The 16905-nt window shown below is 39.9% G+C and overlaps 1 protein-coding gene across 1 annotated transcript in view; it reads left to right on the top strand.

The window, feature by feature from the left end:
- Parn (poly(A)-specific ribonuclease) overlaps positions 1 to 16905 on the top strand; it is a 97411-nt gene that overhangs the window by 64101 nt on the left and 16405 nt on the right. Inside the window, exon 21 of the mRNA XM_075942073.1 lies at positions 3837 to 3911. Within this exon, the coding sequence (XP_075798188.1) occupies positions 3837 to 3911 (75 nt within the window). The remainder of the gene's footprint in view (positions 1 to 3836; positions 3912 to 16905) is intronic.

Below are 16905 nucleotides of genomic sequence, written 5' to 3'. Positions count from 1 at the left end.
AGTATTGAAGCTATTTATTCTCTTTGGGGATTCTTGAATAAAGTGAAGGCAGAAAACTGGCCAGTAGTAGGATGCTTAGTAATACTTGTATATTATCAAAAGATTTACTATGCAGACATTTAAGAAAATATTCATAGGCTAATGAGATGCTCAGTGTTTGTTGTGCAAGCTTAGTGATCTGAGTTCAATACCTAAAACCCACATATAAGTGGAGGAGAGACTGTGAGTTTGAGGACAGCCTGGTCTACAAGAGCTAGTTCCAGGACAGGCTCCAAAGCATAAAGAGAAAGGAAGGAAGAAAAGAGAAAGGGAGAGGAGTGGAGGATAGACCCAGTTCCACTAAGTTGTCTCTGGCATTCAAATGCACGCTATGGCTCCTGTAAGACATAAATAGTAATTGTCTTAGTCAGGGTTTCTATTGCTGCAGTGGAACACCATGACCAAAAAGCAAGTTAGTGAGGAAAGGATTTATTTAGCTTACACTTCCACACTGTAGTCCATCACTGAAGGAAGTCAGGATAGGAACTCAAATGAAGCAGGAACCTGGAGGCAGGAGCTGATGCAGAAGCCATGGGGGAAGTTGCTTACTGATTTGCTCCCAATGCTTGTTCGGTCTGCTTTCTTATAGTCCCCAGGACCAGCAGCCCAGGGATGGTCTCACACACACAGTGAGCTGATTATACCCTCATCAGTCCCTAATTAAGAAGATGCCCTACAGGATGCATACAGCCAATCTTGTGGAGGCATTTTTCTTAATTGAGGTCCCTTCTCAGATGACTTAAGCTTATGTTGATATAAAACCACCGAGCACAGTAATGAATAAAATAGTATGTTTGAAGTGTATATGCAGAGGTATAAACATTTAAGAAAGTATTTAAATAGTATTTTAATACTTAGATTTAAAAGAGGATATGGGATAGGATCTTGTATAACTAACATTATTTTTAAAAACATTGTAGAGAAGTCAGATGCAAGTAAAGGAAGATACATTTACCACTGAGTATTTTATTATTATTCATTAAGAAAAACCTATATATTTCTTTCTTTCTTTCTTTCTTTTTTTTTTTTTTTGGCCTGCATTTTGGTATTAGCACCATGTGTATGCAGTGTTTGGAGGTCAGAAGAAGGCATCAGATCCCCAATACTGCAGTTACAGTCAGTTGTGAACCTCCATGTGGGTGCTGGCAATTGAATCCAGGTCCTTTGAAAGAGCAGTCAAGTGTTCTTAACGGCTGAGCTGTTTCTCCAACCACATCACTAAGTATTTTTCAGATGGTCTTTATGTTTTGTAAGCTTTCCTGTCTTTTCAGAAATGAGCACACGTTACCTCTTAAGTTAAAAACAAACCCAGAATACTTTATTTGAAAACAGTTATATTTCTATAAAGTCCTCTTGCTGGTGCCCTCTGCCCTTTGAAATCCTACCCCACTTTTTAATTTAGCTGCAGAGAGAGAAAGGCAGTGGCCTCAGGCTCAGCTCTTTTTGAAGTGCCTGCTATTTTCATCTATTTAAGTTCTGACCCTATGAAGTCAGACTTTAAGCACTAAAGTAAGTAAAAAGTCTAAAACCTAGTGTGAAGCTCCACAGCTTTAAAATGGCTTTTCTAACTGTCTAGAAGTTCAGTGAGTTGGGCAGGTGTGGTGGGGAGAGACAGGCCATCTCTGTGAATTCCATGTTAGCCTGGTGTACAGAGCAAGCTCCAGGACAGCCAGGACTAGATAGAGAAAACACGTCTAAAAAACAGTCATTGAGAGGTATGGACTTTGGATCTAGTTAATTTTGGTGTGTAATTTTTTTTTCCAAATTGTTTACAATAAAGTTTTAATAAGTAAAACAAACATTAGCTGTGTGATCTTGGGCAAGTGTTCTCTCGGTAGAAGCAACAACAGTTGTACTAGTGATAACAGCCATCTCTGTGGCCTTAGCTTGACAGTGGGATGGAAGGAGCTGGCTCGGGAAGGTGTTCAGAAGCTGACTAGCACTGTTTATCTTATCCAGAGAGGCAGAGAGGTGTGTCATCTTACTGAGAAACTCAAGTGGGGGTTTTGTATTGTTTTCTTTTCCACTTTGATAGTGAAACTAAACTTTTTTTTTTAATTCCCAGCCTTTGAAAGTCTTAGTAGAATGAATTTTTCTTTTATTGCTAAATTCCAGTGCTGTTTACCTACATTGTTAAAGTCTGGTGCTCAGTGATTCAGAGGTGCAAGTGTCCATCTCCTCCGCAGGCTCGGGCTCTGCCCTGGGCTCCCTTTCTGCTCATGCTGTTTGCCTCAGCGTAGTACTTTTGCTGCTGTTTCTCCCTGTCAGCCTTCACTTTTAAATGACAGGCATGCGTGTGTGCGTATGGACATGTGATTGCTTGCATGTGGAAGTCAGGACAGCTTGTAGGAGCCGGCTCTCTCTTCCCACCACATGGAAGCTTGATGTCAGGCTCCTTGATCCACCGAGCCATCTCAGCAGGATCTGTTTGGCTCAGAGCTCTTTCTAGTAGTTTGGAATCGCAGCCTCTTGCTGTCAGGGTCCCCAGGGCATCTTGGAATGAGAGAGGAACACAGGTCCTTGCGGTGTCTGTCTCTCAGCCCCCAGTACTCCCAGGAGAGGCCCTGCCCTGCATGAGTTCCCTTGTCCTGTCACTTTTTAAGGCCCCCCTGCTAAGTATTATGAGTCAAGTATTCTCTCCCTGTATGTTCCCAATGCCTGAATACCTGAAAATGGAGATTTAGTGTCAACATGGGGCAGGGACAGAACTATCCAAACTGTAGCAGTCTGTATTAGTGATCTTGGAGTTTTGTTAGTGACCTTGAAAGATAAACACCTTCTAACCTTGGCCTAAGATTGGACAGAATTGTGACAAGTCCTTGTAGCTAAGTTTTCTTTTTTTCTTTTTTAACTTTTAAAGTTTATTATCACTGTTTTGTGTTTGTGTGTGTACCTGTGTGTGACTGTGAAGTCCAGAGCTTCATGTCTGATATCTTCCTCAATTAAATTTCTACTTTACTATCTTTCCAAAATTCAAAAAACTGTATTTGTTTATTGTGTGTGAAGACACACGTGCCATAGCGTGCTGTGAAGGCCAGATGACAGCTTATAAGAGTTGGTTCTCTTCTGTCGTGTGGGCCCCAGGGATCCAGCCGAGGCAACAGTGCATTCACTCCCTGAGTCATCTCACTGGTCCTCTCCACCTTAGTTTTTTGATGCAGGGTCTTTCGCTGAACCCAAACCTCACCAATTTTGCTATACTTGCTAGCCCAAGAGTTCCAGGGATTTGCCCCTCTCCACCACTCCAACACAGGGATACAGGCCCACTCAGCTGTGCTCATCTTTTTATAGGGCTGGCAGGATCAAACTGAGGCCTTTATACTTTGCAAGGTGTGCGCACGCACGTGTGCACAGGCGCACAAACACACAAACAAGCAGACACTTGCTCCGTACACACCACTGGGGAGACCAGTGGAGGAGGCCGAAGATTCTTCTATGACACAGGATCTCTCACTGAACCTGAAGCTGTCTTAGACTGGCTGACCAATGGGCTTCTGAGATCCTGTCTCCAGCCCCCAATGCTGGAGTTACAGGTGTGGGTTTTTTTTTTTTATATGGGTGGTGGGGGTTTGAACTTAGGACTTCATGGTAGCACAGCAAATGCGCTTATGCACTAAGACATCTCCTACACTCTCTTGAAACTGTAACAGAACAAGTAGCGAATTGATTAGTGCTAAGGTTTCCAGTCTTACAGCAGTAGTCATCTCTCTAGACAATCCTGAAGTCTGCCAGCTGAGTCTTGGTGTGGTTCTCTAAATGCTCAGACGTTCACTTTGCTTTTCGTTCATTGTTAACAGGTAACATTCAGATATCCTGGATTGATGACACATCAGCCTTCGTTTCTCTCAGCCAGCCCGAACAAGTACAAATTGGTTAGTGTTCTAGATGTCTGTTTTGTGTGTTAATGAGGTGGGGGTTCTCCTTCAGTTTGAAAGCTGTGGCTTCAGCCAGTTGGTTCAGTGGCATTGATGCTCAGTTAATTTTTGAGCTTGCCTGTGAAATAAAGGGAAAAATTAGTAAGTATATCATACAGAGAAAGATCTTTGGTTCATTATTCTAAAGATACTTAAACCGTGCCTCAAGACCCCATGTAGTTACATGTGACTGAATGTCAGGTTTGAAAATTTGGCCATGGAGAAAGGTTTCTGAGCATGCAGTGACCAAATAATTTAAAATCAAATGCTAGTAAACTGGAGTCAGTGCTTGTCCGTGTTGTCCATGGTCTCACTCCAGCCTTCATTCTGAGTACACAGCATGTGTGTTTGATGCTGCATGTGCCCTCCTGTGATGCAGTACCCTCGTCAACTGCTGAAACACCTCGGATTCCCCATTAGCATATGTTCTGATTGCAGTGTTTTAGTTTTCTGTTCAGACGCACAGTGGTTCAATTATGGGAACTGAAGAGGTCACATTTTTCCTACTGTTATTTCTCAGTATCCATCAAATTAATCATTGCAACTCTGGATTGTATTGTATTCGACAAGCACATTTGTCTCATTCGTATATAAATTGCTTTTGTCTTAACAAATAACAACATTATATGTGTACCAAAATGGGTTTTGTTGTTGTATGTTTTGTTTTATTTTTGTTTTTTTGGGGTTTTTTTTTTTTTTTGGTTTTTTTTGCTTTTTCGAGACAGGGTTTCTCTATGGCTTTGGAGCCTGTCCTGGAACTAGCTCTTGTAGACCAGGCTGGTCTCGAACTCACAGAGATCCACCTGCCTCTGCCTCCTGAGTGCTGGGATTAAAGGCGTGCGCCACCATCGCCCGGCTTTATTTTGTTTTTGTTTTTTTTTTTAAAAAAAAACAAAGAGTCTCACTATGTAGACCAGGCTGGCGTTGAACTCAGAGAGATCTATCTGCTGCTGTGGGATAACCCTTCAGTATGCTGCGTTGCTTTCATTGAATGATAATAAAAGCTGAGTTGGGCAATAGCCAGGCAGAATATAGTTAGGTGTGAAAGCCAAACTGAATACAAGGAGAAAGGACAGAGTCTGGAGAGATGCAAGCCAGCCACTGCAGAAGCAAGATGCCAGCAGACTGGTGAAAGCCATGCCCACATGACAATACATAGCTTAATAGAAATGGCTTAATTTAAATGTAAGAGCTCGCTAGTAATAAGCCTGAACTATAGGCCAAACATTTTGTAATTAATATTAAACCTCTGAATGATTATTTAGAAGTGACTGTGGGATGGGGGGGGGGGGAGACAGAGAAACCTCCCAGTACTTCCTCCTCTGCTTCCCAAGTGCTAGGATTAAAGGTGTGCACAATCACATCTAGCTATCCAAAATTATTTTCATTTAGTTTTTAATGACTTATTATCAGTAAATGTTTGATTAGTCTACTTATTTAAAATTTTTAGTATTTTATTTTATTTGTATGGGTGTTTTGCTGTCATTTTCTGTTTACCACATGCATGCCTTGTGTCTGTGGAGGTCAGAAGAGGACATTGGATCCCTGAAGCAGTAGCTTTTTGCCTTGTTCTGTTTTCAGACAGGATTTCTCTGTGTAGCCCTGGCTGTTCCACTCTGAGGCATCATGTGGGTACTGAGAATGGAACCCAAAAGAGCAGCGTGTTTTTTTAACCACTTAGTCATTTCTCCAGATCATCTATTCTGCACATTTGTGTGTCCTGGTTCATGTGGTTTCTCTTGTACTTTTTCTGTTTGGCTGTGATTAGCTGTGATTTCTCCATGCCCTTAAACTTGCATCAAATGTTCGTTTTACAAGCAAAGTGAATGACACTTCATTTGCTTTTAAATAGGGTTTTGAAAACATGGATCATCACATTTTTTGTTGATCCTTAAAATTTTTGACATTAATTATACTACCTTTTTCTTTAACATTTGTTTGTTCAATTTTTTCTTTTCTTTCTTTTTGATTTTTGAGACAGGGTTTCTCTGTAGCTTTTGGTTCTTGTCCTGGAACTAGCTCTTGTAGACCAGGCTGGCCTCGAACTCACAGAGATCCGCCTGCCTCTGCCTCCCGAGTGCTGGGATTAAAGGCGTGCACCACCACCGCCCGGCTTCTTTCTTTTTATATATGTGAGTATTTTGCCTGCTTGTTTGTCTGTGTACCACATATGAGCCTAGTGCCTTTGCCGGCCAGAAGACAGCATCGGGTGGGTTCCCTGAGATTGGAGTTCACGTATTTGTGAGCCACATGCAGGTGTTGAGAGCTGAGCTTGTGTCCTGTGCCTCGGAAGCCTCTTTTCATCAGTGCTCTGTTCCTCTCATAGAAGGTGGTATGCTCTGAGGGTGAAAATTTCCCCATGCGGATCCCAGGGGCCATTGTGTTCACAGTGGCTGGCTGAATCTGGCCAATATCATGGAGTTGGAGCCACGATACACATCCTGTCGTGAACTGGAGATGCCTTTTGTACTTGATAGATCTCATGTCTGTTTCTCTTTCTGATTTCTAAATCTGTGTGAATGCTTCTTTAAAAGACAATTTGCAGTTTGCTTCTCATAGTAATGATTCTCATGAAGCCAGGGGTCTGGGTTATCTAAATTTGCTACAAATCCTATTAATGCTACCTTAAACAAATTATAGAAACATTTCAGCAGAAACAGATCAATAATGTAACAATGAAAAAAAATCATTAAATGCCTACTTATATAGGCTCTGATACAAATTTTTTTTTTTTTTTTTTTGGTTTTTCGAGACAGGGTTTCTCTGTGGTTTTGGAGCCTGTCCTGGAACTAGCTCTTGTAGACCAGGCTGGTCTCGAACTCACAGAGATCCGCCTGCCTCTGCCTCCTGAGTGCTGGGATTAAAGGCGTTCACCACCACCGCCCGGCTACAAATTATTTTTGATTTACATTCAAAGAGTTCCATTTAAGCTGACAACTGTCTTTTTCCTCTGGTATCACTAATTCTAATCAATGTTTGAAAAGTCTTTTTTGACCTCTTGAAAATGAAAGTTCTTTTCTTACAGGAAACTGTATACTAATTACTAAAATGGTGTGTGTGCGTGTGTGTGCGCATGCATGCACTATGCCCATGGTGTGGAGATCCATGTCGGTGCCTTCCTAGTCTGCTTTCCATTCTTCATGTTTGACGGGTCTTTTTCACTGACTTCACTAGGCTGGCAATCCAATGAGCTCTAGGGATCCTCTTGCCTCTAGCTCCTGAGTGCTAGGATTACAGGCCTGCACACCACATCTTATTTTATAGGTGCTGGGCACTGGACCCTGAGCTTCCCCAACAGAGCCATGCCCCAGTGAGTTTTTCACAACTTTGACTGTTTCTGCACTTGGCCATGGCTTATTTTAATGTGCGTGTACCATGGGCGGAGCCCCAGTGCTTCTGACATGCACAATTGAGGTCTACTTCTAGTTCCTTCTCTGTGTTATCCTGTCTGAACTGGCAGCTTTTAATATATGTCTTTCACCAGACTTGGTAAAATTTCAGATATTTGTTTTCATAGTCTCTTGCTGTTACTCCTGGGATTGCTTCTGCACACAATACATCGTGTGCTCTGTTTTTTCTCATACCATCTTTCTGTTGTGCAGACTAGATAATTTATTTCCGTGTCTCTGCTCTTTGACTCATTACTCCTTGACCATTATTCTTCTAATAAGCCAGCCTAATGGATCTTTTATCTTGTACATTGGTACCGCCCATCCTGCTGTAGGGTGACTTCCTGATAAGCCCCTTGTGAGTAAAAATGCTATTAAGCAGAACATGTATGTCGTATGCCTGTTTAATGTCACCTTAGTTTACCCAGAATATGGTTGGGTAGAATCATGCAGACTCTATTTCTTGATAAAATATAGTTCTTAAATACTATTTTGAAAATGGAAAACACATGTGTTGTGAATGTTCTCTTGTAGAGTCTCTGGGTTTGGATAGATTCCTCAGAAGAGTGTTTTGTTTTAGTTTCACAGATATTCATCTTATTTGGACTTGTGGGTGATGCTTAGGTTGGAGCTCAGACTTCCAGTTTGCTGCACTAGTGGTTAAGAGTTAGTCAGAGAGCAGAGGACTCCTTGGGTAAAAGCTGTCTTGATGAGCTGGGTTCAGATGTGGTTTGTCCTTAGACCTCCACCGTGCACACTCTTATAAACATATGTGCACACATACACAAAGGTATAAACAGATGTATGTTAAACACAAGCCAATCAGACATTGGCGGATCTGTTCTCCACTCGTCTTTATCTAGCTTCCGCTCTGCTACTGCTCCTGTCTCACTCCGGTTGCTCTTGACCCCATGCTTTTCCTTTCCTTCCTCATAGCAGAAAGATATGAGATTTATTTATTTGGGGGGGGGGGGGCTTGCCAAATTTGACCCGTTGTTTTAATAAAATATTGAGAGCAAAAAGACAAGTATCATTTCATCTCAAGTTTCAGATGTTCATACTTACAAATTTGTCCTGCACATTAATATCTAAACATATATTATAGTGAGCAGATATACAGAAAAATGTTATAGTGTTTTTATATTAAGTTCAAATGCATACATACATATGTTTATTGGCTAATTTTTTAACTGCTTAAAAGATTTACAATCATTAAAGTTAAATATAATAGAAAATTCTGAGAGTATAATACAATGCATTGTGCCATTAAACACTTTAGTCAAATATTATTTTATTGTTATTGTCAAACATGAAAGAATTTTGACTTTGATTTACTATTACATTCTTAAGCACATGATGATATAATATAACATTTTAGTTGTAAAATATGAAACTAACAACTTAAAACCTTACTGATATGAAAAGGAATAAAGTCATGAGCTTGTGTTAGATTGGGAAAAAAAAGGAAAATAGCCTTTCTCAAATACCAACTTGCGGTTATGCTTTAGAAATTTTATTCTTAAAAAACAAACAAAACTTAAAATTCTTATTATTTTGTAATGGGGGCACGTGGGTGAAAGTCAGTTCTTTCTTCCACTTCCGCTTCCAGGTCTAGGGGTTGGACTCAGGGCTCCAGCCTGTGTGGGGCAGCACCCTTACCTGCTGTGCCACCCCACTGGACCAGATATTTGTTTCTATTCTGCTAACCCTAAAAAGAACACCATAGGCACCACATCTGTTTCCCTCCTCGACAAAAGGATTTTTTTTGTTTCATTTTGTTTTTATTTTGTTTTGACAAATCAAGTTTATTATGTGTAGAACTTTTTAAAAAAAGGACTGGGATTAGGGGTGTGGCACTTGCTTAGCCTGGGCCAGGGCTCTAGGTTTTATCCTCAGGATGAGAAGAGAAACATAAAAATAATAATGTAACTCAGGTAAGGAGGCCTATGTAGCCCTGGGATAGTTACCTGGTTTCCCTGGGAACAAGCATTGTCCTCGTCAGTTGTATAAGGACAGTGGGTGGAGCTGGATAAGATTGATTGCCTCCGATATTAAGCAAGGGAAAATTCCTTACAATGTATGTGGACAGACAGATCTCTCTTTGAAGGTGAGCTCTTGGCCATGGAAGAAAGTCTGTTTCAGACTTACTCGTGAACTTCATTTAAATTTGTTTTTTTTTGGTTTGTTTGTTTTTTGTTTTTTTCTTTTTTTTCCTTTATTATTTTTTTCTTGCTTTTTTTAACTTATTTATTTATTAAGGATTTCTGCCTCCTCCCTGCCACCGCCTCCCATTTCCCTCCCCCTCCCCTGATCAAGTCCCCCTCCCTCATCTGCTCGAAGAGCAATCAGGGTTCCCTGACCTGTGGGAAGCCCAAGGACCGCCCACCTCTATCCAGGTCTAGTAAGGTGAGCATCCAAACTGCCTAGGCTCCCCCAAAGCCAGTACGTGCAATAGGATCAAAAACCCACTGTGATTGTTCTTGAGTTCTCAGTAATCCTCATTGTCTGCTATGTTCAGCTAGTCCAGATTTATCCCATGCTTTTTCAGACCCAGGCCAGCTGGCCTTGGTGAGTTCCCGATAGAACATCCCCATTGTCTCAGTGTGTGGGTGCACCCCTCGCAGTCCTGAGTTCCTTGCTCATGCTCCCTCTCCTTCTGCTCCTGATTTGGACCTTGAGATTTCTGTCCGGTGCTCCAATGTGGGTCTCTGTCTTTGTCTCCTTTCATCGCCTGATGAAGATTAATATTCAGGAGGATGCCTATGTGTTTGTCTTTGGATTCACCTTCTTATTTAGCTTCTCTAGGAACATGAATTATAAGCTCAATGTCCTTTATTTATGGCTAGAAAACAAATATGAGTGAGTACATCCCATGTTCCTCTTTTTGGGTCTGGCTTACCTCACTCAGGATAGTGTTTTCTACTTCCATCCATTTGTATGCAAAATTCAAGAAGTCCTTGTTTTTTACTGCTGAGTAATACTCTAATATGTATATATTCCATACTTTCTTCATCCATTCTTCCGTTGAAGGGCATCTAGGTTGTTTCCAGGTTCTGGCTATTACAAACAATGCTGCTATGAACATAGTTGAGCATATACTTTTGTTGTATGATAGGGCCTCTCTTGGGTATATTCCCAAGAGTGGTATTGCTGGATCCAGGGGTAGGTTGATCCCGAATTTCCTGAGAAACCGCCACACTGCTTTCCAGAGTGGTTGCACAAGTTTGCATTCCCACCAGCAGTGGGTGAGTGTACCCCTTTCTCCACAACCTCTCCAGCAAAGGCTATCATTGGTGTTTTTTATTTTAGCCATTCTGACAGGTGTAAGATGGTATCTTAAAGTTGTCTTGATTTGCATTTCCCTGATCGCTAAGGAAGTTGAGCATGACCTTAAGTGTTTTTTGGCCATTTGAACTTCTTCTGTTGAGAATTCTCTGTTCAGCTCAGTGCCCCATTTTATAATTGGGTTGATTAGCCTTTTACGGTCTAGTTTCTTGAGTTCTTTATATATTTTGGAGATCAGACCTTTGTCAGTTGCGGGGTTGGTGAAGATCTTCTCCCAGTCAGTGGGTTGCCTTTTTGTCTTAGTGACAGTGTCCTTTGCTTTACAGAAGCTTCTCAGTCTCAGGAGGTCCCATTTATTCAATGATGCCCTTAGTGTCTGTGCCGCTGGGGTTATACGTAGGAAGTGGTCTCCTGTGCCCATGTGCTGTAGAGTACTTCCCACTTCCTCTTCTATCCGCTTCAGTGTGTTCGGACTGATATTGAGGTCTTTAATCCATTTGGACTTGAGTTTTGTGCATGGTGATAGATATGGATCTATTTTCATTCTTTTACAGAGTGACATCCAGTTTTGCCAGCACAATTTGTTGAAGATGCTCTCTTTTTTCCATTGTATACTTTTAGCTCCTTTATCGAAAATCAGGTGTTCATAGGTTTGTGGGTTAAAGTCAGGGTCTTCTATTCGATTCCATTGGTCGACTGCTCTGTTTTTATGCCAATACCAAGCTGTTTTCAATACTGTAGCTCTGTAATAGAGTTTGAAGTCAGGGATGGTAATGCCTCCAGACAATCCTTTATTGTATAAGATTGTTTTGTCTATCCTGGGTTTTTTGTTTTTCCATATAAAGTTGATTATTGTCTTCTCCAGATCTGTGAAGAATTTTGATGGGATTTTGATGGGGATTGCATTGAATCTATAGATTGCTTTTGGTAGAATTGCCATTTTTACTATGTTGATCCTCCCTATCCAAGAGCAAGGGAAGTCCTTCCATTTTCTGGTGTCCTCTTCAATTTCTTTCTTCAATGCCTTATAGTTCTTGTCAAATAGATCTTTCACTTCCTTGGTCAGAGTTACCCCAAGATATTTTATGCTATTTGTGGCTATCGTGAAAGATGATGGTTCTCTGATTTCCCTCTCTGCTTCCTTATCCTTAGTATATAGGAAGGCAACTGATATTTTGGAGTTGATCTTGTATCCTGCCACATTACTAAAGGTGTTTATCAGCTGTAGGAGTTCTTTGGTAGAATTTTTGGGGTCGCTTATGTATACTATCATATCATCTGCAAATAACGAAAGCTTAACTTCTTTCTTTCCAATACGAATCCCCTTGATCTCCTTATGTTAAGATATGAGATTTATAAAAAATATTTTTGGTTATCTGGGCATGGTGTCCCAGGCCTTTAATTCCAGAATACAGGGAGCAGAGGCAAGCAGATCTCTGAGTTTGAAGCCAGCCAGTAAGATAGTAAGATCCTGTCTCAAAAAAAAAAAAAAAAAAACCTTGCAGGACCCAAGCACCAGCCACTTTAATGACATGGCAAAGTCTCTCTAGTGCTTGTTCAGGCACAGGTGTGCACATGTGCTCAGGAGTGCATGCGCACATACAACCCCCCACTCTCTTTCTCTCTCTCTCTGACCCAGTGTTCATCCACCGACTGTTTTACATCTTCACTCTTCCTATTCAGAGCACTTCCTCCTACTCTTCAGGCTTTGCGTTTTCTCTAGCTTGTAGTCCTTGCAGTGGACGATCATTCTTTTAGATTCCTGCTTGACCAGAGCCTGCATGCCCTTTCCTGCTTTCAATCACTCCGCTTCTAGCACCTGCCTTTAATTCTGTCTCAGCTACATCATTTGTTGTGTGTAATTACCTCTTGTTTAATATGTTAAAATATTAAAAAAAACTCTATCTCAAGTGTACCAAAGGACGTGCTCAACTGTGTTCATAGCAGCTTTGTTTATCATAGCCAGAACCTGGAAACAACCTAAATGCCCCTCGACTGAAGAATGGATAAGGAAAATGTGGTACATTTACACAATGGAGCACTACACAGCAGAAAAAAATAACAATATCTTGAATTTTGCATGAAAATGGTTGAAACTAGAAAACATTATTTTGAGTGAGGTAACCCAGACATAGAAGGACAATTATCACATGTACTCACTCATAGGTGATTTTTAAACATAAAGCAAAGAAAGCCAGCCTACAAACCACAATTCCAGAGAACTTAGACAACAATGAGGACACTAAGAGAGACTTACATAGATCTAATCTACATGGGAAGTAGAAAGTAGAAAAAGATAAGATCTTGTTTCCAGGTTCTGGCTATGACAAACAAAACCGCTATGAACATAGTTGAGCACATGTCTTTGTGGCACTATTGAGCATCCTTTGGATATATACCCAAAAGTGGTTTTACTGGGTCTTGAGGAAGGTTGTTTCCTAATTTTCTGAGAAATCACCACACTGAAATCTAAAAGGGTTGTACCAGTTTGCATTCTCACCAGCAATGCAGAAGTGTTCCCTTTTCCCCACAACCTCTCCAGCATAAGTTGTCATCAGTGTTTTTGATCTTGGCCATTCTTACAGGTTAAGATGGAATCTCAGAATTGTTTTGACTTGTATTTTTCTGATGACTAAGGATGTTGAGCATTTCCTTAAGTGTCTTTCAGTCATTTTAGATTGCTCTGTTGAGAGTTCGTTCTCTGTTTAGGTCTGTACTCCATTTTTTTTTTTATTGGATTCTGTGATCTTTTGGTGTCCAATTTCTTGAGTTCTTTGTATATTTTGGAGATCAGACCTCTGTCTGATGTGGGGTTAGTGAAGATCTTTTCTCATTCTGTAGGCTGTCATTTTGTCTTGTTGACCGTGTCCTTTGCTTTACAGAAGCTTTTCAGTTTCAGGGGGTCTCATTTATTAATTGTTTCTCTCAGTGTCTGTGCTGCTTGGGTTGTATTTAGGAAGTGGTTCCCTGCGCCAGTGCGTTCAAGTGTACTTCCCACTTTCTCTTCTATCAGGTTTAGTGTGGCTGGCTTTATGTTGAGGTCTTTGATCCATTGGACTTGAGTTTTGTGCATGGTGATAGATATAGGTTTATTTTCATTCTTCTACATGTTGATGTCCAGTTATGCCAGCACCACTTGTTAAATATGCTTTCTTTTTTTATTTGATATTTTTTGCTTCTTTTTCAAATATCAGGTGTTCGAAGATGTGTGGATTGATATCTGGGTCTTCTGTTCGATTCCATTGGTCTTCCTGTCTGTTCTTATGGCAATACCAGGCTGTTTTCAGTACTGTAGCTCTGTAGTAGAGTTTGAAGTCAGGGATTGTGATGCCTCTAGAAGTTCTTTTTTTGTACAGGATTGTTTTGGCTATCTTGGGTTTTTTGCTGTTTCAAATGAATTTGAGTACTGATCTTTCGAGGTCTTTGAAGTATTTTGCTGGGATTTTGATGGGCATTGCGTTGAATCTGTAGATTGCTTTCGGTAAGATTGCCATTTTTACTATATTAATTCTGCCTATACAAGAGCATGGGAGGTCTTTCCACTTTCTGGTGTCTTCTTCAGTTTCTTTCTTCAAAGATTTAAAGTTCTTCTCATACAAGTGTTCCACTTGTTTGGTTAGAGTTACTTCGAGATATTTTATGCTATATGTTGCTATCGTGAAGGGTGTTGATTCTCTGACTTCTTTCCCAGCCCTTTTATCATCTGTGTACAGGAAGGTTGCTGATTTTTTTTTTTTGAGTTAATCTTTTATCCTGCTACATTGCTGAAAGTGTTTATGAGTTGTAGAAGTTCCTTGGTAGAATTTTTGGGATTACTTATGTAAACTATCATATCATCAGCAAACAGTGAGAGTTTGACTTCTTCATTTCTAATTCATATCCCCTTGATCTCCCTTTCATGTCTTATTGCTCTAGCTAGGACCTCAAGAACTATATTGAATAGATATGGAGAGAGTAGACAACCTTGTCATGTTCCTGATTTCAGTGGAATTGCCGGGAGTTTCTCTCCATTTAGTTTGATGTTGCCTGTTGGCTTGCTATATATTGCCTTAATTATGTTTAGGTATGTTCCCTGTATCCCTGCTCTCTCCAAGAACTTTATTATGAAGGGATGTTATATTTTGTCAAATGCTTTTTCAACATTTAATGAGATGATCATGTGGTTTTTATTTTTCAGCTTGTTTATATGGTGGATTACGTTGACAGATTTTCATATGTTGAACCATCCCTACATCTGTGGGATGAAGCTGACTTGGTCATGGTGGATGATGGTTCTGATGTGTTCTTGGATTTGATTTGCTAGTATTTTATTTAGTATTTTTGTATCAATGTTCATGAGTGAGATTGGTCTGTAATTTTCTTTCTTACTTAGTATTGCCTTTCTGTGGTTTGGGTATCAAGGTAATTGTAGCCTCATAAAAAGAGTTTTGCAGTGTTTCCCCTGTTTCTATTGTGTGGAATAATTTGATGAGTATTGGTATTAGTTCCTCTTTGAAAGTCTTATAAAATTCTGAGCTGAAATCATCCATTCCTGGGCTTTTTTTGGTTGGGAGACTTTTGATGACTGTTTCTATTTCTTCAGCAGTTATAGGTCTGTTTAATTTGCTTATCTGGTCTTGATTTAATTTTGGTAAGTGATATTTATCTAGAAAGTCGTCCATTTCCTTTAAGTTTTCCAATTTTGTGGACTACAGGTTTTCAAAATATGACCTGATGATCCTCTGTATTTCCTCCATGTCTGTTGTTATGTCCCCCTTTTCATTTCTGATTTTGTTAATTTGGATATTCTTTCTCTGCCTATTGGTTAGTTTGGATAAAGCTTGGTCTATTTTGTTGATTTTTCTCAAAGAACCAACTCTTTGTCCCATTGATTCTTTGTATTGTTTTCTTTGTTTCTATTTTGTTGATTTTCAGCTCTCAATTTGATTATTTCCTGTCATCTAGTTTTCTTAGGTGAGTTTGCTTCTTTTTGTTCTAAAGTTTTCAAATGTTCTGTCAGTTTACTAGTGTGGGATTTTTCTAGCTTCTTTCTGTATGCATTTAGTGCTATGAACTTGCTTCTTAAAACTGCTTTCATTGTGTTTCATAAATCTGGGTATGTTGTGTGGTCATTTTCATTGAATTTTAGGAAGTCTTTAATTTCTCCCTTTATTTCTTCATTGATGATTCAGGTGAGCATTGTTTAATTTCTATGTGTTTGTGAGTTTTCTGGAATTAGTATTGCTGTTGACTTCTAGTTTTAGACCTTGGTGATCTGATAAGGTACATTAGGTTATTTCAATTTTTTTGTATTTGTTGAGGTTTGTTTTGTTACCGAGTATGTGGTCAATTTTTGAGAAGGTTCCATGAGGTGTCGAGAAGAAGGTATATTCTTTTCTGTTTGGATGGAATATTCTATAGATGTCTGTTAAGTCCATTTGAGTCAAATAATATCTGTTAGTTCTCTTATTTCTCTGTTCATTTTTTGTCTGACTGACCTGTCCAGTAGTGAGAGGGGAGTGTTGAAGTCTCCCACTATTAGTGTGTGGGGTTTAATATATGATTGAGCTTTAGAAGTGTTTCTTTGACATATGAGGGTGCCCTTTGTATTTGGGGCATAGATGTTCAGTATTGAAATTTCCTCTTGCTGGATTTTTCCTGTGACTATTATGAAATAACCTTCTTTGTCTCTTTTGACTGATTTTAGCTTGAAGTCTATTTTGTTAGATATTAGGATAGCTACACCCACTTATTTCTTAGGTCCATTTGATTGGTATATTTTTTCCCAACCCTTTACTCTGATGCAATGTCTGTCTTTGAGGTTGAGATGTGTTTCTTGTATGCAGAATAAGGATGGATTTTGTTTTCGTATCCAATCTGTTAGCCTGTGCCTTTTTATGGGTGAGTTGAATCCATTTACAGTAAGGGATATTGATGACCAGTGGTTGCTGTCTCCTGTTCATTTAGTTGGTGATGTTAATTTGTGCATTTTTCTTCTTTGGGATTTTCTGTAATGAGATCATCAATTGTCTGTGTTTTTGTTGGTGTAGCCATCTTCCTTGGGTTGGAATTTTCCTTGTAGTGTTTTGTGTAGGGCTGGGTTTGTGTCTAGGTATTGGCAAAATCTAGATTTGTCATGGAATATCTTGTTTTATCCTCTTACGGTGATCGACAGTTTTGCTGGGCTGGCACCCATAGTCTCTTAATGTCTTCATAACGCTTGACCATGACCTTCTGGCTTTCATTGTCTCCACTGAGAAGTCAGATGTAATTCTGATAGGTCTACCTTTATATGTTAC

The sequence above is a fragment of the Microtus pennsylvanicus genome, chromosome 11 (genome assembly GCF_037038515.1).
Source record: "Microtus pennsylvanicus isolate mMicPen1 chromosome 11, mMicPen1.hap1, whole genome shotgun sequence".
In the NCBI taxonomy this organism is placed as follows: Eukaryota; Metazoa; Chordata; class Mammalia; order Rodentia; family Cricetidae; genus Microtus; species Microtus pennsylvanicus.
The sequence above is the reverse complement of the archived record's forward strand: the minus strand, read 5'-3'. Positions and strand labels throughout refer to the sequence as shown.